The sequence below is a fragment of the Brachionichthys hirsutus genome, chromosome 1 (genome assembly GCF_040956055.1).
Source record: "Brachionichthys hirsutus isolate HB-005 chromosome 1, CSIRO-AGI_Bhir_v1, whole genome shotgun sequence".
NCBI lineage: Eukaryota > Metazoa > Chordata > Actinopteri > Lophiiformes > Brachionichthyidae > Brachionichthys > Brachionichthys hirsutus.
Genome location: NC_090897.1, coordinates 17341701 through 17368270, shown reverse-complemented (window position 1 = coordinate 17368270; position 26570 = coordinate 17341701). Strand labels below are relative to the sequence as shown.

The 26570-nt window shown below is 46.0% G+C and overlaps 1 protein-coding gene across 1 annotated transcript in view; it reads left to right on the top strand.

The window, feature by feature from the left end:
- lrrk1 (leucine-rich repeat kinase 1) overlaps window positions 1-26570 on the top strand; it is a 94818-nt gene that overhangs the window by 55710 nt on the left and 12538 nt on the right. The window contains exons 15-30 of the mRNA XM_068741549.1: window positions 111-275; window positions 4778-4950; window positions 5071-5191; window positions 6162-6321; window positions 7926-8104; window positions 8181-8278; window positions 9477-9648; window positions 9737-9900; window positions 10181-10320; window positions 10795-11092; window positions 14964-15133; window positions 17564-17761; window positions 17924-18063; window positions 18724-18861; window positions 23331-23525; window positions 24884-25035. Coding sequence (XP_068597650.1) covers window positions 111-275; window positions 4778-4950; window positions 5071-5191; window positions 6162-6321; window positions 7926-8104; window positions 8181-8278; window positions 9477-9648; window positions 9737-9900; window positions 10181-10320; window positions 10795-11092; window positions 14964-15133; window positions 17564-17761; window positions 17924-18063; window positions 18724-18861; window positions 23331-23525; window positions 24884-25035 — 2663 coding nt within the window. The remainder of the gene's footprint in view (window positions 1-110; window positions 276-4777; window positions 4951-5070; window positions 5192-6161; window positions 6322-7925; window positions 8105-8180; window positions 8279-9476; window positions 9649-9736; window positions 9901-10180; window positions 10321-10794; window positions 11093-14963; window positions 15134-17563; window positions 17762-17923; window positions 18064-18723; window positions 18862-23330; window positions 23526-24883; window positions 25036-26570) is intronic.

The window sequence follows — 26570 nt, the reverse complement described above, 5'->3', positions numbered from 1 at the left end:
TTTTAAACTGTGACAAAAGGAATAGACCTTTAGAACTGTTACGACACAATATGTGTTTTGTTCTGGCTCATCGCGTGTTGCTCTCCTCTCTCTCCTGATTGGTCTCACAGAAGGACTCCGTGGCGTTGAACGTGTGGGACGTCGGTGGGCAAGCCAGCATGTCCACAGTGAACCAGTGTTTCTTCACAGACAAGGCCTTGTACCTGGTGATCTGGAACCTGGCTCTGGGAGAGGAGGCTGTGGCCAACTTGCAGATATGGCTGCTTAACATAGAGGTGACATGTTGTACGCACGCACACACACACCCTGAGAACCGGGGGCCTCATTAGCATGAAAACATTTCTTAACTGTTTATTCCATGTCTTCATATAAGTGTCAAATACAAGTTTTTCCTGTACTCATAAGTTGAAGCATCCTTTAGTCAAACAGATGAACTTTGGGGCTCAGCTGGTAGAGCGGGGCGTCCATGGTTCCAGGCCCGGCTCAGACTGTTGAGGGCGGGGGGGCGGAACTCCCAGTGGCTCACTGGACTGAGAATGTGAGGCTTAGTAAAGCACTCTGGGTACGATGAAGATGCAGAAAGCACGATATACACATCTGGTGAAATGGTAAAAAGGAACATTTCCACACACATAGTGATGGGATTGGGACTAAACAGCTGTTTAGGCTTAAGAGCACCACTAGTCAAGAAGCATGCAGATTGAACTCTGGAGCTGATCCAGATCCAGCCTGCTCCAGAGTGACGGGGGCGTTAGGGTAAGTGCAGAAGGAAGGCGGGTGGAGTGTTTACCGGATCAGCCTGTGGCTGCAGAGTTCTTATTGAGGATTGCTTTGGTTCAGGTCTAGACTCAGGTCTAGACTCAGGTCTAGATTCAGGTCGATGTTCAAGTCTGCATTCAGGTCTACGTACATGCAAAGTTATCTGCTCACAAATGTAGGTCAGCTGTCCCTGCATATACGAAAGGACCAGGTTTTTACATCTACGCGTTTCCATGATAGTGTCGTGATTCATTGGGCTCAAATTGTGAAAGACGTTTCGGGGAGAGATTTTCACACTGACTGGCCACACCAGAGTTCAGAACGTAACCCCATTAAGTATCCTCAGCATGAGACGTGGAGCGGCCTGACTCTCCCTTCATTAATGCTACATGAATCTAACTCTGGATGGAAATGAACGTGTATCACATCAAATGTGTGCTTAATCAAAAAGACAATTCCGTTTGCGACTTTATCTGACCATATAACCCATCCATCCGTCTTCTTATCTGGGGCTCGGTCACGGAGGCATCAGTCTGAGCAGGGGTTTCCAGACTCCTCCTCCAGCTCTTCCGGGGGGATCCGGAGGCGTTCCCGAGCCAGCCAAATGACATCGTCTCTCCAGCGTGTCCTGGGTCTTTCCCGGGGCCTCCTCCCAGCCGGCCATCCCCGGAACACCTCCCCAGGGAGGCATCCGAAACAGATGCTCGAGCCACCCCAGCTGGTCCCTCTCGATGTGGAGGCGCAGCGGCTCAGTGGGTTGGGAACCTGAGGGTTATTGGTTACGATCCCAGCCCAAACGAAAAATACGGAGTAGGGACTGGTCGCTGGAGAGGGGTCGGTCTACCTCCAGGGTACTGCCGAGGTGCCCTTGTGCAAGGCACAGACCCCCTCAGCTGCTTGCAGTCGCTACGATCATGGCGGCACCCCTCATCCTATGCAATCTCCACTTGCTACAGGGCCCCTGCATTTGTGTTTGTTAGAGTGTAAATGTCATTGTGTGTGTGAGTGTGTGCCTTGTGTATGAACATACGTATGACTAATAAAGTTCTTGCCTTGTTCTGGTGGAGCAACTCCCCCCGTCTCGAAGGGCCCAGCCACCCTGCAGAGGAAACTCATTTTGACCGCTTGTCAAAGTATTTTTCCACCGCCCAACAATACCCCCAGTTGAGCTCAACAGCTCCCCGCCTCTTTCCGCTTTCCCCTCCTGAGACACCGTACGGTTTGCCAGAATTTCTTTGAGGCTGACCAATAGTCCATTTCTGGTCATAGAAGTACAGAGAAAATCTTTTCATCATCTTTCTCAACATCTTTCATTTGTGGTAGCATACTGGTAAGAGATATTCCAATAGTACAGAGATAGTCCAATAGTACAGAGATATTCTACACTCAGAACTTCTTGGTATGTGGATGCATTTATCACGTAAGCTGGAGCTCAAAAATTACATATTCTTTACGGCGAGCATTTTTTTTTACTTCCTGAATATTCTCGATATAATGAGTAGATAGAATATACAAATTATACAAGACATAATCTATAAATCCTTTAGGTAATTGTGCTGCTAATGTTGTTTGAGATAACTTTACAGCAACGTCCGTTAAGGTTCATAATGTTGTTGGAAAGTCTTTGCTCTACACGAGCATGATTTGCATTTGCTGTCAAAATATGAAGGTCCTTCTGGCCTTCCTTTAAATACGCACAGTCTATCTAATTCTATCACATTAAATAAACATGATAGAATGCACATGTGTGATACACACCTGCGAACTCCAGGTGACTTTGAATCAGATTCTGTTACAGAGGCTGGAACAATCAGTTGGTGTTAGAGGATCTGCATTGAACTGGTTTAGATCATATTTATCTGATAGATTTCAGTTTGTACGTGTTCATGATAAATCTTCTACGTACACTGAAGTTAAATATGGAGTTCCACAGGGTTCGGTGCTTGGACCTATTCTGTTCACGCTGTATATGCTTCCCTTAGGTAACATTATTCAGAAACATAGCATAGATTTCCACCGCTATGCAGACGATACACAATTATACCTGTCAGTTCAGCCAGACAAAGTCGATCAGTTGGTTAGACTTCAGACGTGCCTTAAGGACATTAACCCCTGGATGACCGAGGACTTCCTGTTATTAAATGGTGGCGCAGTGGTTGAGAGGGTTGTCCTATGATCGAGAGGTTGGCGGTTCGATTCCCGGCTCAGGCACATGTGTGCACTGTCGTTGTGTCCTTAGGCAAGACACTTCACCCACATTGCCCGGGCGCCTGCGCACGCTGCAGCCAGCAGCAGACTACAGTTAGAAAGTGTAACTGCTGTAAACCAAATTCCCCTCCGAGGGACAAATCGATAAAAAGTATCTAGTGTTTAAATAAAACTGAGGTTCTGGTTCTTGTGCCAAAGCATCTCAGAAATGTTTGTTCTAGTGTTGTAGTTGAACTCGATGGCGTCTCAGTGTCCACCAGCACCACTGCCAAGACTCAGGGGGTAATCTTTGATCAGGACCTGTCCTTTCAGTCCCAGATAAAGCATATTTCAAGGACTGCGTTCTTTCACCTTCGGAATATTTCAAAGGTCAGGCACCTACTAACCCGAAAAGATGCAGAAAAAATAGTCCATGCTTTTGTGACTTCCAGACTGGACTACTGCAACTCCTTACTGTCCGGCTGCCCAAAAAGGTCTATTAAACATCTCCAGCTAATCCAGAATGCAGCAGCTCGTGTTCTAACGGGAACCAGACTGAGAGAACACATTTCCCCTGTTCTGGCGTCTCTGCATTGGCTTCCTGTTAGGGAACGGATTGAATATAAAATCCTTCTACTCACTTTTAAAGCCCTCACTGGCCAGGCCCCTCCTTACCTTACAGAGATGATTATCCCGTATTGCCCCACTAGAACCCTGCGGTCCCAAAATGCTGGCCTGCTCGTGGTTCCAAAAATGTCCAAGAGCAGACAGGGGGGCGGAGCTTCCAGTTATCAAGCTCCTTTATTGTGGAATCGGCTCCCCGTTTTGGTTCGTGAGACAGACACCATCTCTATGTTCAAGAGTAGATTAAAGACTTTCCTTTTTAACAAAGCTTATAACTAATCGATGCAGTAATCAATATAATCAATATGCTGTCATAGGCCAGCACTGGTGGCTTAACATCATGACACACTGAGCTCCTCCCCCTTTATCTGGTTATTCATGTTATAAATATATGTCAGTAATCTCTCTCTCTCTTCCTGTAGTCTTGTTCTCTCTCTCTCCCTCTGTTTGTCCCTCTCTCTCTTTCAGGTCCTTCTGTCCGTGGTGCTGCAGAACCTGGACCTGTGTCCCTCACCACTGTTGTCCATATCGCTAGCATTAGCATTTATAGCTTTATATCGCTAGCATTAGCATTTTGTTTTTGTCTGCTCCTGCTCTGTCTTGCTATCGCTTCCCATCCATCTCCTTGTTTTTGACTCTCCTCCAACCTGCCGTTTCTCTCTATTAACCCAGCCGGCCAGACTCTCCACCATGAGCCTAGGTTCTGTCCAAGGTTTCTGCCTGTTAAAGGGAAGTTTTTCCTTGCCTCCGTTGTCAAAGTTCTTGCTCTTGTGGGTCAATTAAACTGAATCAGCTGTCGACCCTAAACGGACCAGTAAGCATTCGTTAACAGAATAGAGTCTGTCATCAGTTCTGCTGTCCTTAAAGAAAAACCTAATGCAGGGTGTTTTTGTTAGACTTCCAATTTATAATCAGTACTATATTTGTACAGTCTAAATTGACATTTGGGCTTTCTTGTTTAGCAGAAGATTAAAACAATTATTTTGCCATTTAGTTCCATTGATCTCTATTAACTGAGGAGTTCTTTGTGAGCACCCTCACGGTGATTTGTAGCTAGACAGGAAGTTCTACTGCTGCCAGTGCACTCTGACCTCACCCGAGGAGCCTCCCATGGCTAGGAACATTTAAAGTGAATATGCCAGTGTGTTTGCTTTTCAAACAAGAGACCATCTCTGCTCGTTTATGTATCTGTGATTGTTGTTGTTAGGCCCGAGCGCCCAACTCTGCAGTCGTGGTTGTGGGAACTCACTTAGATCTCATCGACACCAAGTTTCGCACTGAGAGACTGGCCACGCTCAGAGCGTACGTCCTTGCCCTTTGTCGATCTCCATCTGGGGCTCGAGCCACTGGCTACCCAGACATCACCTGGAAACATCTGCAGTAAGCACACATCTTACATTTGATTTTACTGAAAATGGATAGGAGGAAATGCTGTTACCTTTCGTGTAATTCTCTTTGTGCAATATGTGTGTGTGTATGTGTGGGTGCTTTGGTGCACAGTGAAGTATCCTGCAAGACCCTGGAGGGTGTGGATGGGCTGAAGCAGCTGATCTACCAGGTGGCCGTCTCCATGAAGGACACCAGCAGAACGACCTTTGGCAGTAGATTACTGGGCCGGCTAGTGAGTGAGAGATTTTTTGCTCGCTGTAACTGTATAAAGAAACAACCGGTAATAAGAAAATAAGTCAATTCTATGTAAGGGACACTTTTCCAGAAGCATAGTTACGAAGTGTTTTACAGTTCATAAAACAGTGTACAAAGCAATTCAAGACAAATTAAAACAGTAAAAAACAAAGAAACAAATCTAATTAAAGCCGCAAGCGGCGTTGTAGGCCCTCGCCGGCCGACAGGCCGTTGAGCTGACCCGCCGACGCACGCCGCTTTTGTCCTGAGTGCTTCACAAGTGTTTAGATTTGAGCTGCATTGGTAGCTCACAGTTTAGTCAAATCGTTATTTGGATTATATGGCACATTTTGGCCATCGCCATGGCAACATCGTAAAAAATGCAGCCTGGGTGTCATTGCCTTTTCAACCGGCATGTGTGTGAGAATGTATGTGGCAAATTTGGGACGTTTCCATGGTAATATGTCATTTTCATAAGATTGGTGATTGTTTTGTGTCGCACTCATTTGATTAACATGGGGAATGCCGGCCATTGCCACGGCAACACCGTAAAAAGAACGACATGGTTACGATTGAGTTTTTTGATCGGGACCATATGAGGGACTTTTCTGGAAAATTTCAATCATTTCTGTCAAACTATTTTTTTAATTCCCATTCAATTTTTGTTATCGTTCTCTAGGGGGCGCTGTAAGGCCAATTGTCAAAGTTTCACTTTTAAAGTGTCCAGGTAGGAAGGGTCAATAAGTGTATTTGGCCTAGCCAAAAGGGTTACACTATTTTATTCTCACCTGCATGGATACATCAGTTCAAACCCAAGATACACAACATAATCACTCAAATTACAACCTCAACCAACATTTCAACCAACATTGGGACTATTTGTCTAAAGACTTTGCAAACCTTTCACAATGATCAATGATTTACTTCCTGAAGTAGAAACAGATTTTAACCGGGGTCTCTTCCAACAGATCCCCAGGAGCTACTTGGCGCTCCGGGAAGCACTGATAGCGGAGAAGCAGAGACGAGTCGCTGAGGGAGAGGTCCAGTACCTAACTGAAGCCCAGCTGGAGCGCATCGTTGAACAGAGCCCAGGAAGTGACATACATGAATACGAGGACCTGCAGACTGGTACTGTGGCGTGTTCCGCATACCCTTAAGAGGAAATGCGTTCATTCATGTCTGTCTGTCCATCCGGCCGTCTCTTAGCAACATAGCTCAAAGGTTTACACATGGATCTTGATTACATTTTCAGAAAGTGTTGGTACTGTTACCAGGAACAGATCATTGAATTATGGTGATAATCCAGAAGAGATCCTGGATTCTGGATCACTTTGAACATTTTGTTAGCATTGCAATCAATGGAGCTTCAAAAGACTTTCCTCAATATCTCGTCTGTTTATTGACCGGTGTTTATGGAATTTGACACAGTTATGTAGGTTGGGGGTCTCTATCTCACCCGGAATTTCACTGGATCGGATCCAGAATGCAGTCAGTAAAAAAGAAAAGGAATTTTAACATTGAAAAACCCATTTAGAGATTAAAAAAATCTATTACAAATAAACATCAACTCCAATTCACTTTATAAATCCTGTCTTGTGCAAAAAGAGCTCATCCCTGATTGAGCTTGGGAGGGTAGAACATTTTGCTGATCTAGGTTTTATGCTCTATAGATATCTAATATAGATAACGTTCTTATTTTCGGTGCTTGTTTGTAAAAGGATGTACCCGCTTTAGGAGCTGAATTAACATGGCTCCATACAATTACACAGGATAAATGTGATCATGGCATTCGTGATTAGTTGAGCTGCCCTCAGGGGTATGTCATGTCAAAGTAGATTTGTTTTCTCTGGCAGCTTTTTAACATGCTTCTCCAATTTCACTTGGAAGTCCAAAATCAGACCCAAACATTTTAATTCACGGACTTCCTTTATTTCTTCTTGATCTAAGATTATAGATTCATAGATACTGTATATAGATGGATGGCTCATAGATAGATAGACCGGTTGGTTGGCTGATCGGGATTCACACTGCCCCGCGATGTGCCTTTCCTGAGTCCGAGATGTTCCCCGCCTCTCGCCCATGGCGCGTTGGCCGAAGCTCCAGCAGCGTCGTGACCTGCAAAGGGGAAACGCGTCTGTAGATAGATGATCGTCTCATCTACAAGAAAATGAATGGATGAATGAATACACCCCCCATTTCATTTCATGTCTGAAAGTACACAAGGTCTTGTAGTTGACACATAATTGTTTCATGAGTTTACAATCGACAGCCAGCTTTTGAATAAATCATTTATGTGTAAGATAAAAGCAGAGGTCCTAACATTGGCCCTTGTAGAATACCGATTCCTGAACCGTTTGCATTGCTCTCTAATTAACCCGTTGCTTTCTCACTTTGTTCCCAAGAGAAGTGCTCTATCTTTCATAATCACAGTCCTTGTTCTGTTGGACAGTGATTCTCTCATCATTCAGCCAGGATGATATTGATCAGTGTTCATTGATTATTATTATTTGTAAATCATTGTCTTTTTTCTGGGAATGACTCTTTTCTCTGATTCATGTTCGTTCATAAACTTTGCTAGTTGCCGTTGTGACTTGTCATCCGTGTGCCTCGTCTGTATTAACTGTCTCGGCTTGTCTTCCTATCAATGTCCTATCCAGTGATTGGGTGTAGATAGATGAACGGAACTAATCAAATCATTCATTTCTCTCTCCTATTTTTACAACAACATAAAGCCATCCGGTTCTTGATAGAGACGGGGGCCCTGCTGCACTTCCCTGACACCAGCCATGGCCTGTGCACCCTCTACTTCTTGTGCCCTGTGTGGCTGCTGGAATGCCTGGAAAGGATCATGCGCCTCAAGTCGTCCCGGTCCGTAGCAAACAACGGCGTGATTCGTGCGGAGCACCTCAGGGTGAGCTCATAGTCATGTGACTTGATGCTGATAGCAACTCACGCTTGTGGTATCTTTAATTGTGTTTGTTTTGCAGATGCTGTTGGTAGGAACAGGTTTTACCCAGCAGACTGAGGAGCAGTACTTTCAGTTTCTGGCCAAATTTGAGATTGCTCTACCTGTGGCCACCAACAGGTAAGTCGGGTTGGGTTAGGGTTTCATTTTACTAAACTTCGAACTGGAAGACAGTTTAGGCATGGTGTCATGTATCTTTAATGAGGTCCAGCAGCCGGTTTTTTTATTGTGCTTAACCAACCATTACGAACTGCTCTAGTGTAACTAGAGTACTCTAACTAGAGTACTGTAACTGGAGTACTGTAACTGTAGTACGACACCATTAGCTCCAGAGAAAGATATCACTTTCTAAATTGCTGAACAGACTGAGCCTTAAAAGACAAGTGGTCATCAATTAGCATTAGCATTTCTAGTTTTTAGGCCCGAGCGCCTATCCTATTGCTTTTGAAAAACGACCGGATTTTCGCCAACGTAACATTCACATGTGAATTTTCATGCTTCATTAGAAATGAGACACGAAGCTAGAGCTAGAAGTGGAGGAGATGAAGATGCTGAGGTTCTCCTTGGGAGTGTCCAGGTTGGACAGGATTAGAAATGAGACAATAAGAGGGACGGTGAAGGTTAGACGCTTTGGAGACAAGGTCAGAGAGACAGGACTTGGATGGTTTGGACATGTCCAGAGGAGAGACATTTATCATTTGTTTCGCTTCTGTTTTCACACTGATTTCTAAAACTGAGCAGCATCACGTGGTTGAAAGGGCAGCTTGTCGATTGGACAAAGTAGGAAGGGAAGTCCCTCCCTCCCCCATGTTTGTGTTGGTTTGGAGTGTGTGCTGTACTTCCTCTACTCTAGATGCACTGCAGATCGAGTTACTACGTACATTTGGTCCGGTGAGCTTTCACAACGATACGAACCAAACCACTTGCAAGCAAACCGAGACCCGCATTTTCAAGCGGGCCAGAGTTCCCTTGTTGGATCCGCACCAGAGGTTCGGATTAGCTTTCACACTTGCCCACTTTCGAGGAAACGAACCCTGGCCCGTTTAAAGCAAACGGCCGAGTGTGAAAGCGACTTTTGTCATTCCAGACGGCCACAGCATAGAGACATACAGACAAACTGAGACAGACAGAAAGAGACACAGGGCTGGGGACAGTAGAAGAAGACTCATGCTGACAATAACATTTGAGAGACACATCATCCATATGATGCATACAGAACCTAGACCATTACCTCCACCTGGGTGTTTCCAGATTAAAGTCCAGACCGGATCGGACACGTCATCTTTAATCCCTTCTTCATGTTTTATTTCCTGCGTAGCTATCTGCTGCCGCACCTTCTTCCCCACAAGCCAGCCATGGACATCCATAGCTTCCGCCAACAGAAAAGCAACGCCCTGGAGCGCCTCATAAAGATGAGCTTTGTTCCAGTTGGATTCTGGGAGCGCTTAATTGCCCGGATGCTCATCAGCCTGAGAGAGATGGACCTGCAGGTACTGAACAGAGGCTCGCCATGCTTCACAACCGCGTGCATTCAGAGGTTCACATTCATAGCCTGAAATTATGAAATTGTGGGCACAGTTGTTTGTGCCCAAAAAACCCAACAGGAGCACGCGCAGGAGCAGCAGCTACAGATTCACTGGAAACCAGGGGAGGGGCCGTTGCAGCACCTTCAGAGTCCGACGCAACCAGACCATCTACTGGAAGGAGGGGCTGTTGGTCACATATGATGGAGGTTACCTCAGGTCAGAGCTGAGGCTACAAAGATATTGGCATAAAAGAAGATCAATGTTTAAATGAGGAAATAAAGAGCCATTTTAACGGAGCCTTGCAGAGGTTGGGGCTCGTACCCAGTGGGCAGACTGATTCTCACAGATGACAGTTCACAAGATTCCTGACAGATGCTGTCTTTTTTAGATGCTATTGATCAACCAGTTTTCATTCAGAATATATGCCAAACTGCTCATTTTCATCTTTTTCTTTCACATGAGTTAGAATGCCCTGATTGTCTGCTTGTGTCTGAAGGGTGGAGTCATCAGACGTAACCTGGAGGAGGAAGAAGAGCGAAGGTATAAAGATCATCTGCCAGTCAGATGTAAGAGATTTCTCCGCCATGGCCTTCATCACAGATCACATCAACGCTCTGATCGAGCAGTGGTTCCCTGGTCAGTGTCCTCTCAGAGCCGAGTTTCAGAACTCGTCGTGGTTCTGTGTATTTTATATCTGTGGATATGATCAGATTTACATCTTTGTTTTTGCCAGCGCTTGTCTGTCTGTTTAACTCAAAAGGTTAGGGACAGATCTGGATGAAATCTTCAGGGAATGTTGGGAATGTTTCCAGGAACAGGTGATCCAGAAGAGATCCTGGATTCTGGATTGCTTTGAAAGTTTCTGTAACATTGCAGTCAATTGAGCTTCAAAATGTGTTCAGTATCTCGGTTGATCATTGACCGATGTTTATGGAATTTAACACAGTCGTGTAGGGGGGGGGTCTCCGAATGTCATCTGGATCGGATCCAGAATTATTAGAGCTGGAGATTTCTAACGATGATGGACAAATCTCTGATTATTAATCTCATAGCTTTCCAATAATGACGACGTCCTGTCCATGTCTTCCTTCTGTGTGTCCTCTGTGGCAGCTTTGACGGCCAGTCAGAATGACGGGCGTCTACTCGTAGAGCAGTATGCCCCCTGTCCTCTCTGTAACGCTCTGAAAGCCAAGCTCCAGGTCGGCTTGCCCAACCTGCAGGAACAGAAGGGACGAGGATGTGATGATGATGATGATGATGGGGAAGATGGCGTTCATTACTTTAATATGGAGGACTGCGTGCTAGCTGCAGTGGAGAAGGAGCACATATTCTGTCCTCACCACCCTGAGAAGCCCGTCACCCTCCAGGAGCTGGTCCCAGAACTCTTCATGACGGACTTCCCAGCACGGTAAACGCCCAGCACGGAATGAAGCCGTTGACTTGAGTCAGGCCGGAGAGCGTCACAAAGAGCCGTCGCGTAAAGACTGATTGGTAGTTCGGCAGGTAGCTTGATACGATGCTGACGCCGAGTTCGGCTTGTGCTCCTCAAATACCAGTTTATATTAAAATAATTAAACGTGAATGTAAAGCGGGTAAAGTTCTCCTTCCACGTTTAATGATAGTGATTAAAATAACATACATTGCAATGTATGCCTTCATGTCCTGTTACAGAAAAACACGTTGTTCTGTAAGACATTACAAAATGTTGATTTTTGAATGTCTTACGTTGTGTGTTAAGAACAGGAAAAACAAAAGACGTTGCATTTTCTCCTCAATCATTGCCCTTTTTGTAAAAGGTTTACTCAAACTGGGGGCAATGATTGTAGCTTTTTTACATAAGATGAGATGCGATCTTGGCACACTTCAGTTTTAACTTTTTCTCATACAAAACAGCGAGGGGCTCCTCTGAGGCAACAAGTTCTGCTGTCGGACTGAATTCTACATTTTTATTTTACAATATAGAGCTCTTGACTCTCTTATCAAAGTACAACAAGCTGAGAGCAGAGCCCGACTCTAGGTCAGTATGAAGCATGGTGCAGTTCCAGATAATAATTCCTATCTGCTGGCTCAACATATATTCAGTATTTGTACTGGGTGATCGTGAGCCCCACCTGGGCTCCTCTGCCCACCTCTCTGTGATGCTGGAGCCCACAGTGAGGCAGGTCACAGTCAGGCCTGACTGCATGGTCTGGGACATCCTCAGAGTCTGTGTCCGGCTACATTCTGTCTGTGGAGGACTTCAGCAGGATGAAGAGCGTCTCCACACGGGCAAACGAAAAGCCCTGGATGACCTTTGAGGCACGGAACGCCGCTCACAGATCTGGTGACATGGTGGCTCTGAGCTAACTTGAACCGAGTTGCAAAGCGTGCCCATGGCCAGAAGGTGCAGGACTTTTTTCAGCCCCCCCCCTGACGAGCAGCCTCTCAGCCTGGCCGCAGCAGATGTCCTGAGAACCCTAAGGAGAGTGAACGTGCGGAAGGCAGAAGACAACATACCAGGTCGGGTGCTGCCCAGCTGGCGGGGGTTCTCACGGGTATCTTAAACACCTCTCTGGCGAGGCCGTGGTGCCGCCACGGTTCAAGTCAGCCACAATCATCCCGGTCACCAAAAGATCCACAACGTTCACCGCCCCGTAGCGCTCACTCCCATCATCATGAAGTGCTTCGAGAGGCTAGTAAAAGAGACCTGCACTAGTTTGCCTGACCGGGGGCCTCAGCACAGCAGAGACTCCTCCCACCCCCATCCAGGCCACGGCCAGGGAGAAACAGGCAGCACGCAGGAGCGGAGACAGAGACAGCTACGAGGAGGTGAAGTACAGGTTTAGCAGGGAGCTGAAGAACGCTAAATCAGTATATTCACGCAGACTCCAGCAGCAGTTCTCTGCCAACGACCCTGCAGCAGTTTGGAGGGGGGGGGGGGGGGGGGGGGCATTACCAACTACAAGCCCAAAGCCCCCCAAGCTCTGAACGACCTGCCGCTTGCTCAGCGTCTAAATATGCAACCAGCCCCCCACGCCCCTCCGGACCCTCCAGTCACCCCCTCCTCCACCCACAACATGGAGGGCAAACCACCAAATGCCTCCATAGACTCCCCCCCCACCCCCACTGTCCTCTGCATCCAGGAGCAGGATGTGCACAGACAGTTCATGAAGCTGAACCGGACAATGTCCCCCCCCCCACCCTGAAACATTGTCCCAGGGAGCTGACTCCTGTCTTCACAGACATATTTAACCCCTCCCTGGAGTCCTGTCGTGTTCCAGCCTGCTTCAAGTCCTCCACCATTGTCCCTGTCCCCAAGAAGACAAGGATCACAGGACTTAATGACTACAGACCGATAGCGCTGACATCTGTAGTCAGGAAGTCTTTTGAGCGCCTGGTTCTCCACCACCTGAAGACCCTCACCGCCCCCCTCCTGGACCCGCTGCAGTTCGCCTACCGAGCCAACCGGTCTGTAGACGACACAGTCAATCTGGCCCTCCACTTCATCCTGCAGCATCTGGACTCCCCAGGAACCGTCGCCAGGATCCTGTTTGTGGACTTCAGCTCAGCTTTCAACACGTCCTCCCGGGACTGCTCCAGGACAAGCTGCTCCAGCTCGACGTGCCCGACTCCCTCTGCTGGTGGATCACTGACTTCCTGACGGAGCGGAGGCAGCATGTGCGGCTGGGGTCTACGGTCTCGGACACCCTGACTATCAGCACCGGATCCCCCCAGGGCTGTGTACTTTCCCCCTGGCTCTTCTCCCTGTACACCAACTGCTGCACCTCCAGCCATCAGTCCGTCAAACTGATTAAGTTTGCGGACGACACCACCCTCATCGGGCTCATCTCGGACGGTGATGAGTCTGCCTACAGGAGGGAGGTGGACCGGCTGGTGTCCTGGTGTAGCAGCAACAACCTGGAGCTGAACAGCCAGAAAACAGTGGAGATGATCGTGGACTTCAGGAAAGTCACAGCCCCACCGCCCCCCCTCGCCCTCACAGACTCCCCTACCCCCATCTCCATCGTGGACTCTTTCCGCTTCCTGGGCACCACCATCACCCGGGACCTCAAGTGGGAGCCGACCATCAGCTCCCTCATCAAGAAGGCTCAGCAGAGGATGTACTTCCTGCGACAGCTGAGGAAACTCAAGCTGCCGACCCAGATGTTGGTGCAGTTCAACACCTCCATCGTGGAGTCCGTCCTCACCTCCTCCATCACCGTGTGGTACGCTGGCGCCACCACCAGGGACAGACACAGACTGCAGCGCATTGTACGTGCTGCGGAGAAGGTGATCGGCTGCAAGCTGCCATCGCTCCAGGACCTGCATGTCTCCAGGACTCGGAGGCGTGCAGGTCGGATCAAGAACAGCTTCTTTCCCTCGGCTGTAAGACTCATGAACACTTAATAATTCAGTCCCGGACTCCTGAACATTTCATAACTGATAACTTGCACTGTTCCATTTGCACTGCGTGATTACACTAGTTTTACTGCTGCTAGTACATATCTGTGTATCCACTCCTGATGCTGCTGTTTTGTGATGTGTCTGTACTTGTATGTTTTTTGTATTTAGTCATTACTGTTACATGCAGCACGACTTCACAGAGAAACATTCCTAGTCTGTGAACCCTCAGTGACAATAAACTGATTCTGATTCTGATTCTGATCAGCAGAGACCTCCCACCCCCCATCACGGACTGTTCTCACTGCTGGCATCTGGGAAGAGGTTCCATTGCAGTTTCTGCCCTCACAATAACACCCCCCCCCCCCCACACACACACACACACAGAAACACTTATATTTTCTGTACCATCTTCAATGTTTTTGCACTCATTTGCACTATAATGCTATTTTGATCTGTCGATGTCTGTTTTTGTGCAGCCGCTTTATAATATTCACTGGAAGGTGAATGTTTTAAATGACGAAATAAAAGTCTTTTTTCTTCGTTCCTTTCTTTTGATGTGTGGGGGGCCCGTCCTGAACAGGGAAATGACGCTTTCAACAAGAGTGAAAACTGTACTGGCTGTCGTCTCCTGTTTGTACATTTTATTTCTTTGACTTTGTACAAAACATAAGCAAGACCATGATGACTTTTGGTTTTTAATTGAATGTGCTTTTTTGTGTGCTACGGTTTGTACGTGTCTATGAAAGCATACTCCCAGCTGAGATCTGTATCTGTATGGTTTTTGCTGATTATTTGTGGACAGAGGTTTGCTTCCAATCTCATGATAAAATAGATTAGCCTTGTCCTGGGTCTGTCCCAATACTCTGTTTACATGTTTGAATGTGTCTTTACATTAGGCTTTTTTTAGAGAAGACACAACTGGAGTACTCTGAAGAGGAGAATAACATCCTTGGGCAGGGAGGCAGTGGGACCATAATATACCAGGCCCGATATCGTGGTCAGCCAGTAGCCATCAAACGCTTCCACCTCAAGAGGTGTCAACAGCAGACAGTCAGCAGCAATGCAGGTACAGGAGCCCATGAAACAAAATGTTTTTTATCTGCTTTTCATTGAAGTAGGAATTGCAATATGTATGAGTGTTTATTCGTTTTGTTCTCTTTAGCACTTAGCCATGGATCCAAAGAAAAGCAGCAGTAACACTACTGAAAAGGAAAAGAGGAAAGTAGTGAGAACAACTGTTGAATTGTAGGAAATAATTGCCAAATATGAAAATAGAATTCGTGTACGGTGATTTTTCTTAAGAAAACTGAGCCAAAGAGAAGGAAAAAACCCACAAGGACAGTTACATACTGTAGGCATGTAAATGGGAATTTATCTGGTGCGTAGAAAAGGATTAATCTAGTTTCCATAATGTTTTATGGGAAATATAGTTTCGGTTTTTGAACAGTATTACAGAACGAATTATGTTAGAGAACCGAGGTTCCACTGTACTTGGGTCCGCATCACTGCAGACGCTGCACCGATCCGTCTGTCGATCTCCCGCTCCATCCTTCCCTCACTCGTGAACAAGACCCAGAGGTACTTGAACGCCTCCACTTGGGGCAGGATCTCCTCCCCGACCTGGAGGGTGCACTCCACCCTTTTCCGGCTGAGAACCATGGCCTCGGATTTAGAGGTGCTGATTCTCATCCCGACCGCTTCACATGCGGCTGGAACCGATCCAGTGAGAGCTGGAGGGCACGGCCTGACGTAACCAACAGGATCACGTCGTCTGCAAAAAGCAGCGATCCAATCCTGAGGTCACCAAACCGAACCCCCTCAACGCCCCGGCTGCACCTAGAAATTCTGTCCATAAAGGTTCTGAACAGAATCGGTGACAAAGGGCAGCCCTGACGGAGTCCAACCCGCACTGGAAATAGGTCCGACTTACTGCCAGCAACGCGGACCAAGCTCTGGCACCGGTCATATAGGGAGCGGACACCCCGTATCAGGGGGTCCAACACCCCGTACTCCCGGAGCACCCCCCACAGGACTCCCCGAGGGACACGGTCGAATGCCTTCTCCAAATCCACAAAACACATGTGGACTGGTTGGGCAAACTCCCATGCACCCTCAAGGACCCTGCCGAGGGTGTAGAGCTGGTCCACAGTTCCACGGCCAGGACGAAAACCACATTGCTCCTCCTGAATCTCAGGTTCGACTATCCGGCGGACCCTCCTCTCCAGTACCCCTGAATAGACCTTACCAGGTAGGCTGAGGTGTGTGATCCCTCTATAGTTGGAGCACACTCTCTGGTCCCCCTTCTTATAAAGAGGGACCACCAACCAACAATGTCCATGTGTTGTTGCAGAGTCGTGTCAACCACGACAGCCCTACAACATCCAGGGCCTTAAGGAACTCTGGGCGGATCTCATCCATCCCTGGGGCCTTGCCACCGAGGTTTTTTTTGACTACCTTGGCAACCTCGGCCCCAGAGATGGAAGAGCCCACTCCAGAACTTCCAGGCCCTGCCTGCTCACTGGAACGCATGTTGGTGGGATTGAGGAGGTCTTCGAAGTAGTTCCTCCACCAATCTACAACATCTCAAGTTGACGTCAGCAGTGCACCGTCCCCACTGTATACAGTGCTGAACGCGCACTGACTGCCTTGACTTGACTGGGTTCGGGACCCACACAGCTCAGCATCCGTTGCTGGAAAGGACATGACTTTAAAGGAGCAAGAGGAACTCATGGAACTGAAACAAGATGGTGGTTTAAAGCTCAACTTTGCTGATCTTCCTTTGGACAGTTTCTGGTTATCTGTTGTCAAGGAGTTCCCCGTTCTAGCCAACAAAGCTATTCTGACATTGCTCCCGTTTTCAACCACATATCTGTGTGAGCTGAGCTTCTCAAGCTTGACAGCGATAAAAACTAAAAACAGAGAGAGACTGAGAGCTGTTGAAGAAGAGCTTCGTGTGTGTCTTTCTACCATTACTGCAGGATATCCATTTTGTGTTCATCGAAACAGCCCCAGGTTTCTAACTAAGTATAAATATATTTAAAAACTATATTATTAACTCTATGTATTATAATAAAGGGCATCTAATATAAAATGTACTGTTAGAGTGTCATTTTGGTTGGTGGTGTTCCGCAGGACTTTGTAAATGTAAACAATATGCCGCGGCTCAAAAAAGGTTGGGAAACACAGGCCTAGACAGTACCTCTCAACCTCCCTCACAAGCCCTGCCTCCTTTCCCCCAGCAAGATTACATTCCATGTCCCAAGAACTAGTCTCGGTGTCCGGGGATCGGGCCATCATGCTGTAGAGTGCCAGCCAATCCACATTGCACCGGTCCCCAATGGTTCCCTCAGCTAGTGGTGTGTCCACCACAGATTGGGCCCACGTCGTGCAATACAAGAATTTAGACTTGTATTTGGATAACAGAAGCTCTTTCTGGACACAAGTATGTTCTCTGTGTTAACCTTGATGCACCAACTCATTTTGTGCTCTGCCTCAGACACCATGGTGAAACACTTGCAGTCTGCAGATACCTGCCGGAGTTTCTCTGAATTTCGCCAGGAGGCCAGTATGTTGCACTCTCTGAAACATCCCTGCATTGTCTCTCTGGTGGGCATCAGCATCCATCCGCTCTGCTTCGCCCTGCAGTTAGCTCCCTTCGGGAGCCTCAACAATGTTCTGGAGGAGAGACACAAAGGTAAAGGTTCAGTGAGCGATTATTATTATTCTCAAAAAAAAGTTTACCCAAAAATAAATATTCCTCTAAAATTCAGTTACCAAACTTTCCACTTGCATTATCTATAATGTAACGTCAGTCTCAATTTCAATGTTGCGTGGAATTGGTATTCTGTCTCTGCAGGTTCCGCTTACATGCCCCTTGGTCACATGCTTACCTTCAGGGTTGCTTATCAGATTGCAGCAGGGCTGGCATACCTTCACAAGAAGAGCATCATCTTCTGTGACCTCAAATCTGACAACATTCTGGTGTGGTCTCTTGAGGTTTGTCTAAGAATTACATAATGTTACATACTTCAAAGTTAATCAAGACAGATGGGTTTTTGAAACATAGATGGGTTTTTTTTATCGCATATAGACCTCCACAAAGCAGCTCATTCGCCTCATCATTGCATTTACAATATCCACATAGTGAATCTGGATCATCACCAAAAATGTCTAAATTGTTCTTGGTATCTTGATACCATGCAAAGTCAAAGTGAATTGGAGTTCATGTGTATTTGTAACTTTGTGAATCCGTAAATGTGGTTTTCAATGTTAAAATTAAATGTTTTTTACGGACTCCATTCTGGATCTTATCCAGATCAAATTCGGTGGTAAGATAGAGATCCTCACCCTACATGACTGTGTCCAATTCCATAGACATTGGTCAATATAATCAACCGAGATATTGAGGGGCAAACTTTGAAGCTCCATTGAATGTGATGTCAACAAACATTTCAAAGTGATCCAGAATCATAACCAAAATGTATTTTGTCTGTTCCTGGTAAGATACCCAACATTTCCTGAAAGTTTTATTAAGATGCGTCCATAAATGTTTGATTTATCTTGCTAACAGACAGAGAAACAAACCGGTGATTACATACAGTAAGAGGTAACGTTTCTATGATTTATAATTTTACTCATTTGTGTGTCCTTTTCTAGATCCAGGATCAGGTCAACGTCAAACTGTCAGACTATGGGATTTCTAGACAATCCTTCCATGAGGGGGTACTAGGGGTTGAAGGCACACCAGGGTATCAGGCTCCTGAGGTCCGTCCAGGAATCGTGTATGATGAAAAAGTACTGACCCTACCTTTTTTAACCCACAACCCACATTATGTACGTTTCTGTGAATCTCTTTTTGGGCTAATTGTGATGCAGTTTTCCTCATTAGCAGTGGAGGGTATTATAATCTTGGTGCATCTAGTCTGCCGGTCCATTAATTAAAACGATAAGAGATATTTCACTCTCCTTGCAAGATTTCCATCATATTATGGATGAACAGTCAGCTGAATTAAGTTCAGTACATTCTGTTTCCATTATTTGGTGCTAGAGAACACATTCCAATAAATGGTATGAAAACCACACCTTTAATATTTCATGTAGATCAACTGTTTTCCAAATGATGTACAGTACTCCTATTATCAGCAGTAACTTACTGTAACTGCATTTTGACGTGGATGCTTACTGGCCAGGACATAGTTTGGCAAAGATTATAAAGCAGTGGTCGGCAACCTAAAACACGTGTGTCATGGCTGGCACGCGCTGGCATTTAAGAGGGGGAACAAAGTTTTTATTTAACACCCCGTGACTCTTGGGAGTTCAGTTGGCTAGCTAGCAGTGTTAGCATGGCGATTAAGCAAAGCTCCAGTCATTGTATAACATTGTACCTTTATTAACAGACGCTTCTTCATATTTCCTCGACTTACGTTCCGGTTGTCTCGCTACCTCCGTCTGTCTCCGCCTCTCTTTTCATCACTGTTAAATAGTTTTCCATGCCGTCTCTTGAGGGGCTCGTTCGTTCACTGACTGCTTGTTATGTCATAACTCCCGCTCTTTGCTGTGTGCGCGGTGAAAACACAAACGTTCACCACAGAGCTAATACCCCCTGCGCACTCTGACAATGAACGTGCCACTGCCACCTACTGTAGTGGATGTACAATTATGATGATGATGATGAATATATTTATTAGATAGAATGTTAGAGTACAAGTACAGTCACACAGTAGCATGTATTACAGTACAAGTACAGTCAAACATCCTGTCTAAGAGGAGCATTTCTAAAAAGCCCTTGCGGTCTTGTTTCCATTGAAAGTCCTTCGTACATAAATCATCGACATTTAACAATACAAATAAAACTAATATTAAATTACTCAATTGATGCAAAATAACATTAGAAAAATAAAAATAATTTTACACCGCAGATGCAAACTAACAATAAATTTAAAATAAATCACACCACAGATGCAAAATGACACTGAATGACAATAGATTACATAAATTACAATAAATTACCAAGACACTTAATATCTGCAGCGTAGGTGGACAAAAAGGGGGGGGGGGGGGGGTTTGATCCGGAGAGAGTCGTGATGACTATCTCCGTTTCTGCCCCCCTGAAAGGTGTATTTTTAGGGCCGTTTTGAAGGAGGCCAAAGAGGTGCATGTTTTGAGGGCAGGAGTCAAACAGTTCCACCCTTAGGGGGCAGTATTGTAAAAAGATGATTTATCCATGTTAGTCCTATAGGAGGGGGTAATCAGGTTGTTGTTTGAGCTCCCTCTAGTGTTGTGGCTGTGGAGGTGTTTATTCAGGTACAGTGGTACCTCAGCTTACGAATTTAATCCGTTCCGGGACTAACCTCGTAACGTGAAAACTTCGTAAGTAGAGACGCATTTTGAATGTAAATGCACTAATCCGTTCCAAGCCCCGCAAAAGTATTGTAACGGTTCATGTTTTAGGAGTGTTCATTATTCCTACGCTGCAGAGAGTCCGCAAAGGCATCCAGGGAGGAGGGGCGGTGTGTGTGTGTGGGTGCCGCGGGGAGGAGGAGGGGAACGGGAGAGCTGCGGGAGAGCTGCTGCGGGAGCTACGCAGCTCTCCCGTTCTCCTCCTCCTCGCGGCACCCACACACACAGAGAGTTACCCGTCGTGTGCTTATTCCAGCGTCCGACGGACGCTACATTATGATATTTTTTAAAAATATTAATCTACCTGTTAGCTGTTACTTTTTGTCCTCTTTGTTTACTGGTCCTTTGCGGTGTTTTCTGCCTCGCGTTTCTTGAAAAACTGATCCGATGACGTCTGCTTTTGCCGGCTTTTGACAATCCGTCGGAAATGTGCGAGGCAGACGTCATCATAATGAGCAATAGCCCGACTTGTCAACACTTTTTCCGGGTGACACGAGGGGGACACGAATAGCATGCTGAGATACACGCATACGCAACGGGTTGCCAGGCAGATGGCAGAGCAGCTACAAGTTTGTTTACGTTCGGTGAACTCTGGGAGCGGCGAATAGCGCTATTCGCCGCTCCCAGAGTTCACCTCGTATCCTGAAATGCTTCCGTAACAAGAGGCAATATTTTCCCATTCAGAAACTTCGTAACCTGAAAATTTCGGATGTAGGGACATTCGTAAGTCGAGGTACCACTGTATGCAGGGATTGAGGGGACTGAGGGCAGAGCTGCATTGACTATTTTAAATGCCAATCCCATCTTGAGTTGTTTAACCCTGTCTTCTACCCTGAGCCATTTTAGGCTAGCAAAATGTCCAGGAAGAAGGTGGGTCATGGGCCCCAGATTGAGGAGTAGCCGAATCAGTTTGTTTTGGGAGGTTTGGAGCCTGGTTTTCAGGGACACTTTGATGTTTGAATACCAGGAGGTGCTAGCATAGTCAAAAAGGGGCTGAACGAGGCTCCAGCAAGAGTCCGGAGAGCACTTCTGTTGACAAAAGCAGACATTCTGCCCAAAAATCTTGTTCTCTGATTGACTTTTTTGATCACCTTAGTTGCCATACTATCACCAGACAGGTATTTGTCAAGAACACAGCCCAAATAGGTAATCTCTTCTTTGCTGGAGATTACTGTATTATCGACTGTGACCTTGAAATCATCAACATTTATCTCACTTAGAGAGTGTCTTGACCCAAAAAGAATAGATTCTGTTTTTCCAAGATGTAGTGACAGTTTGTTATCCGTAAGCCAAGTACGGATTCTGGTGAGCTCAGAGCTGAGAGCCTCCTCAACCTGCACTTTGTCCTCTCCCGAAATCAGGAGTGCTGAGTCATCAGCAAACAGGAACAATTTGCAGTTACAGGCAGCACTCATGTCGTTAATGTATAGGAGGAACAGTAACGGTCCTAGAATGCTGCCTTGAGGAACCCCACAGCTCACCGGGAGGGACGAGGACAAGGTTCCGTTTATGTCCACCATTTGTTCTCGTCCCTCAAGGTACGATTTCATCCAGTTTGTGCTATCAAAACCAATCGCCCCTAGTTTGTTCAATTGAATGGAATGGTTAACGGTGTCGCACACCGACAAAAGAAAAGCATGCTCCTCGCAGTGTTACACGCGCCCCGATTAGCATTCTTTGCTAACGTGCCGTTTTATCCGGCTCATCTCTAAAAACCTTTTTGTGTTTAGTGTCAAAATAACGCCACACATTCGATGTCCTACACGCCACACTTTCACAGCAAAGGGCGCATCTCGCCCGATCTCCTCTTGAAATCAATACATAATCCTTTGTCCAACTATGTTGAAAAGAACGGCTGGAACTCGGTTTACTTTCCATAATAACAATGCTGCTAGATGGCATTTTTACAATGCTTTATTAACCGAAACACAGAGCCTCGGGTGACGCACTGACCCCAGGATGATCACCTCCATATATTTTTCCCGTGTCTGTGTGGGTTTTCTCGAGGTTCTCCAGTTTTCTCCCCCCCTCCAAAAACGTGCAGGCTAGGTGAATTGATCACTCCAAGTCCATGGGCGTGTGTGTGCGTGAGCGGTTGTCTATGTGTGGCCTCGCGCTGGTGTGTAGCCTGCCCCTCGCCTGTAGTCAGCTGGGACAGGTGCCAGCAAAGGTGATAGAAGCAGGTAAAGATGCTGTAGACCAGACAATTGAGGAAGGAAATGGATCTAAGATCAGTTTTGCTGAATGTTCCTGTGAGATTCCAGGTCTGAGATCATGACTACAGGTTGTTAGAATGATTTGGTTTTTAACTTCACTTCACTCTTACTCTATTACAGACCTCGTGGAGTTACTGCCAAGTAATGCCACTACTAATGAAACCTTTGGTACACTGTCGGGCTCCTATTCTGGGAGGTCTTGCAGGGACAGAGTCCCCTAATCACTGTCTGTGGTATTTAAGAAACGGGAATCCATTTAGTTATTGTAGTCTTGGAATGTCGAGGATGACATGATGAGTAAAAGGGTTGCCGTGGCTTTCAAATCAAACAGGGAATACATTTTTAAACAATGGTTTCGGACAAAGATGTTTTTTTTGAGCGGCCACAGAGATAGCAGCCAAAAGAAAGAGAGAGATAAGAGATTAGAGAAAACCAGAATAAACCAACAGCTGGCAATTCGTGTGTCTGCTTTTGTTATCAGTGAAGGTGAAGTGTTTCCTTCCATTCACTCCCTCCCTCTCGTTCCGGTGACGGTTTCCTTCAGCTCTCTGAACACATTGTGCAACGTCTGCCCCAACGTCCCTTATTGTGATCATCATGAGTATTGGCTCCTGTGTGTGTACCATGTTTGCCCCCCCCCCCCTTTAGGTGGACATGTTCTCCTATGGCATGGTGCTGTACGAGCTGCTGTCTGGGCGGAGGCCAGCACTGGGACAGCATCAACTTCAGATAGCAAAGAAGCTCTCCAGAGGCATTCGGCCAGTGCTGGGCAGTCCAGACGAGGTCCAGTTCTGGTGCCTCCACAGACTACTGACTGATTGCTGGGACACCAAGCCTGGGAAGGTGAGACCCCCCCCCCCCCCCCATCGGCCACTAGGTGTAAAGCCTACGTGAAATTTACAGCCCCAGGTTCAGCTCTGGTCTGGCCTCAAATAAAATACTGTATCCCTTAAACCAGCGGCCCCCAACCTTTTTCCTGCCACTGACCGGTTTCATGCCGGGCAATTCTTTCGCGGAACGGGGGGATTAAATTTAAAAAGAGGAATATAATCTTACCAATAAACTTTATATTATGCACTTGCAATAACTACTAAATAAATATTTAATAATTACACAATATCTACTCACCATAAATTATGGTCCCAATAATTACTTCTGTCCTTCATGGTTTTTTGTTTCATAAATTCCACATTCTTGTTTTTTAATCCAGGGTTCTTGTTTTTTAATCCAGGGTTCTTGTATTTTAATCCAGGGTTCTTGTTTTTTAATCCAGGGTTCTTGTTTTTTAATCCAGGGTTCTTGTATTTTAATCCAGGGTTCTTGTTTTTTAATCCAGGGTTCTTGTTTTTTAATCCAGGGTTCTTGTTTTTTAATCCAGGGTTCTTGTATTTTAATCCAGGGTTCTTGTTTTTTAATCCAGGGTTCTTGGTGCCGAAGCAGTTTTGAACCTTTCATTGACTCGTTAACGAAGCCAGACAGCTGTAGATAAACCGTGTTTTATGTCTGACTCCTGGTTTCTCTTCTTGGAGGTCAACGCCTCCGCTTCTTCCTCCGCTTCTTCCTCCTCTTCTTCCTCCTCAGGTGGACTTTTCTCTTTAGCAAGGAAGCTCTCCAATTATTTTATTAATTGGAGAATTAATTTTTATTAATTTTCGCAAGTTCAAGGCTGTTTTTTTTAGCAACGTATCAAGAGGCGATTGTTACGTTGGAGAAAAGCCGGTCGTTTTTCAAAATCAAACACTTTTTAGACGCTAATAATCGATACAACGGAAATTGTATATATTATTTATTCTTTCAGTGCGGCCTGGTAACAAAGCCTCACGGCCCGGTGGTTGGGGACCCCTGCATTAAACAACAGAATAGACTAACCCTTTTTTTTTACCTCCGCGGGGGCGGGGGCTATGTAATCACGCCATTGGTTAGGGTTAGGGTTAAAAATACGACATTTAAACATTAAACATTAAAACCTCATTTACAGGTTAAAAAATCAGTTAAAAATACACATCAGCTCTGATTCACTTTGACTTTTCATGTTGCTGTATAAAGACACCAAGAACAATCTAGAACCTTCTGGTGCTGATCCAGATCACCATGTGTACGGTGTAGATCCAGTTGGGAGGTGAATGAGCTGCTTGGCGGAGGTCTGTGCTCTGAGTGCTTTTCTAGTTTTTTTCATGTATTCATATGTGTGTACTTTGCAGAGGCCGTTGGCCATACATTGTCTGAGGCAAATGCAAGAGCCCAGCTTCCCCTGCCTCAAGTACATATTGTCCTGTGGTCGCCACTCGCAGCTCTTCCTGTCCCAGCTGCAGGGATACAGCGCTGTGTTCTGGAGTGGAGACAAGGAAGACAGGTTTGTTTTGACTCTTTGGTCGACTAATGGCTGCTTCTCATTTAAATTTAACGCTACAAAAAGCGCTTAAATCACACAAAGCGATCTGTGAATGACGTGAAGGGTGCTGGAAAGAGTGGGAACACGTCACTACGATCTGGCAGGGTTGTGTTGTCTGGGCTGAGGTTATGTGGTGTCAAGGCTGATGAGGGATGCGTTGCAGGTGGTGACAGGAGCACAGGTGACAGGAATCAGCTGATGGCAGGGCGGATCTGTGGAGGCGGGGAAGTGGGCGTGGACAGTGGCACTCTCTTTCTATTGCCATTATTTATCAGATTCAGAATCAGAAGTAGTTTATTGTCAGTGAGGGTTCATAGACTAGGAATGTTTCTCAGTGAAGTCGTGCTACATGTAGCAGTACTAACTAAATACAAAAAGCATACAAGTACAGACACATCACAAAACATCCATCCATTGTCTCATCTACAGCCACTTGGGCACTTGGCAGGTGAGTCTATTCCAGCTTGGACACGTCACCAGCGTAGAGTTTCGTATACAGAGTTCCCAGTAGTGTAGGTCGGAACAGTATTCTGTATTAACAATGACCCAATATTTACCTCATGAGCAAGAATGTTTTTTACAGTAGTGAAGAAAGGCTCTCTAACTGCTGAGGGAGGGCGGGTGAGAGAGAAAGATGGGCAACAAATGAGGATAGAGAGAAAGATGGGCAACAAATGAGGATAGAGAGAAAGATGGGCAACAAATGAGGGTAGAGAGAAAAGATGGGCAACAAATGAGGATAGAGAGAAAGATGGGCAACAAATGAGGATAGAGAGAAAGATGGGCAACAAATGAGGATAGAGAGAAAAGATGGGCAACAAATGAGGATAGAGAGAGAAAAGATGGGCAACAAATGAGGATAGAGAGAAAGATGGGCAACAAATGAGGATAGAGAGAAAAGATGGGCAACAAATGAGGATAGAGAGAAAGATGGGCAACAAATGAGGATAGAGAGAAAAGATGGGCAACAAATGAGGATAGAGAGAAAGATGGGCAACAAATGAGGATAGAGAGAGAAAAGATGGGCAACAAATGAGGATAGAGAGAAAGATGGGCAACAAATGAGGGTAGAGAGAAAAGATGGGCAACAAATGAGGATAGAGAGAAAGATGGCCAACAAATGAGGATAGAGAGAAAAGATGGGCAACAAATGAGGATAGAGAGAAAAGATGGGCAACAAATGAGGATAGAGAGAGAAAAGATGGGCAACAAATGAGGATAGAGAGAAAGATGGGCAACAAATGAGGATAGAGAGAAAAGATGGGCAACAAATGAGGATAGAGAGAAAGATGGGCAACAAATGAGGATAGAGAGAAAAGATGGGCAACAAATGAGGATAGAGAGAAAGATGGGCAACAAATGAGGATAGAGAGAAAGATGGGCAACAAATGAGGATAGAGAGAAAGATGGCCAACAAATGAGGATAGAGAGAAAAGATGGGCAACAAATGAGGATAGAGAGAAAGATGGGCAACAAATGAGGATAGAGAGAAAATA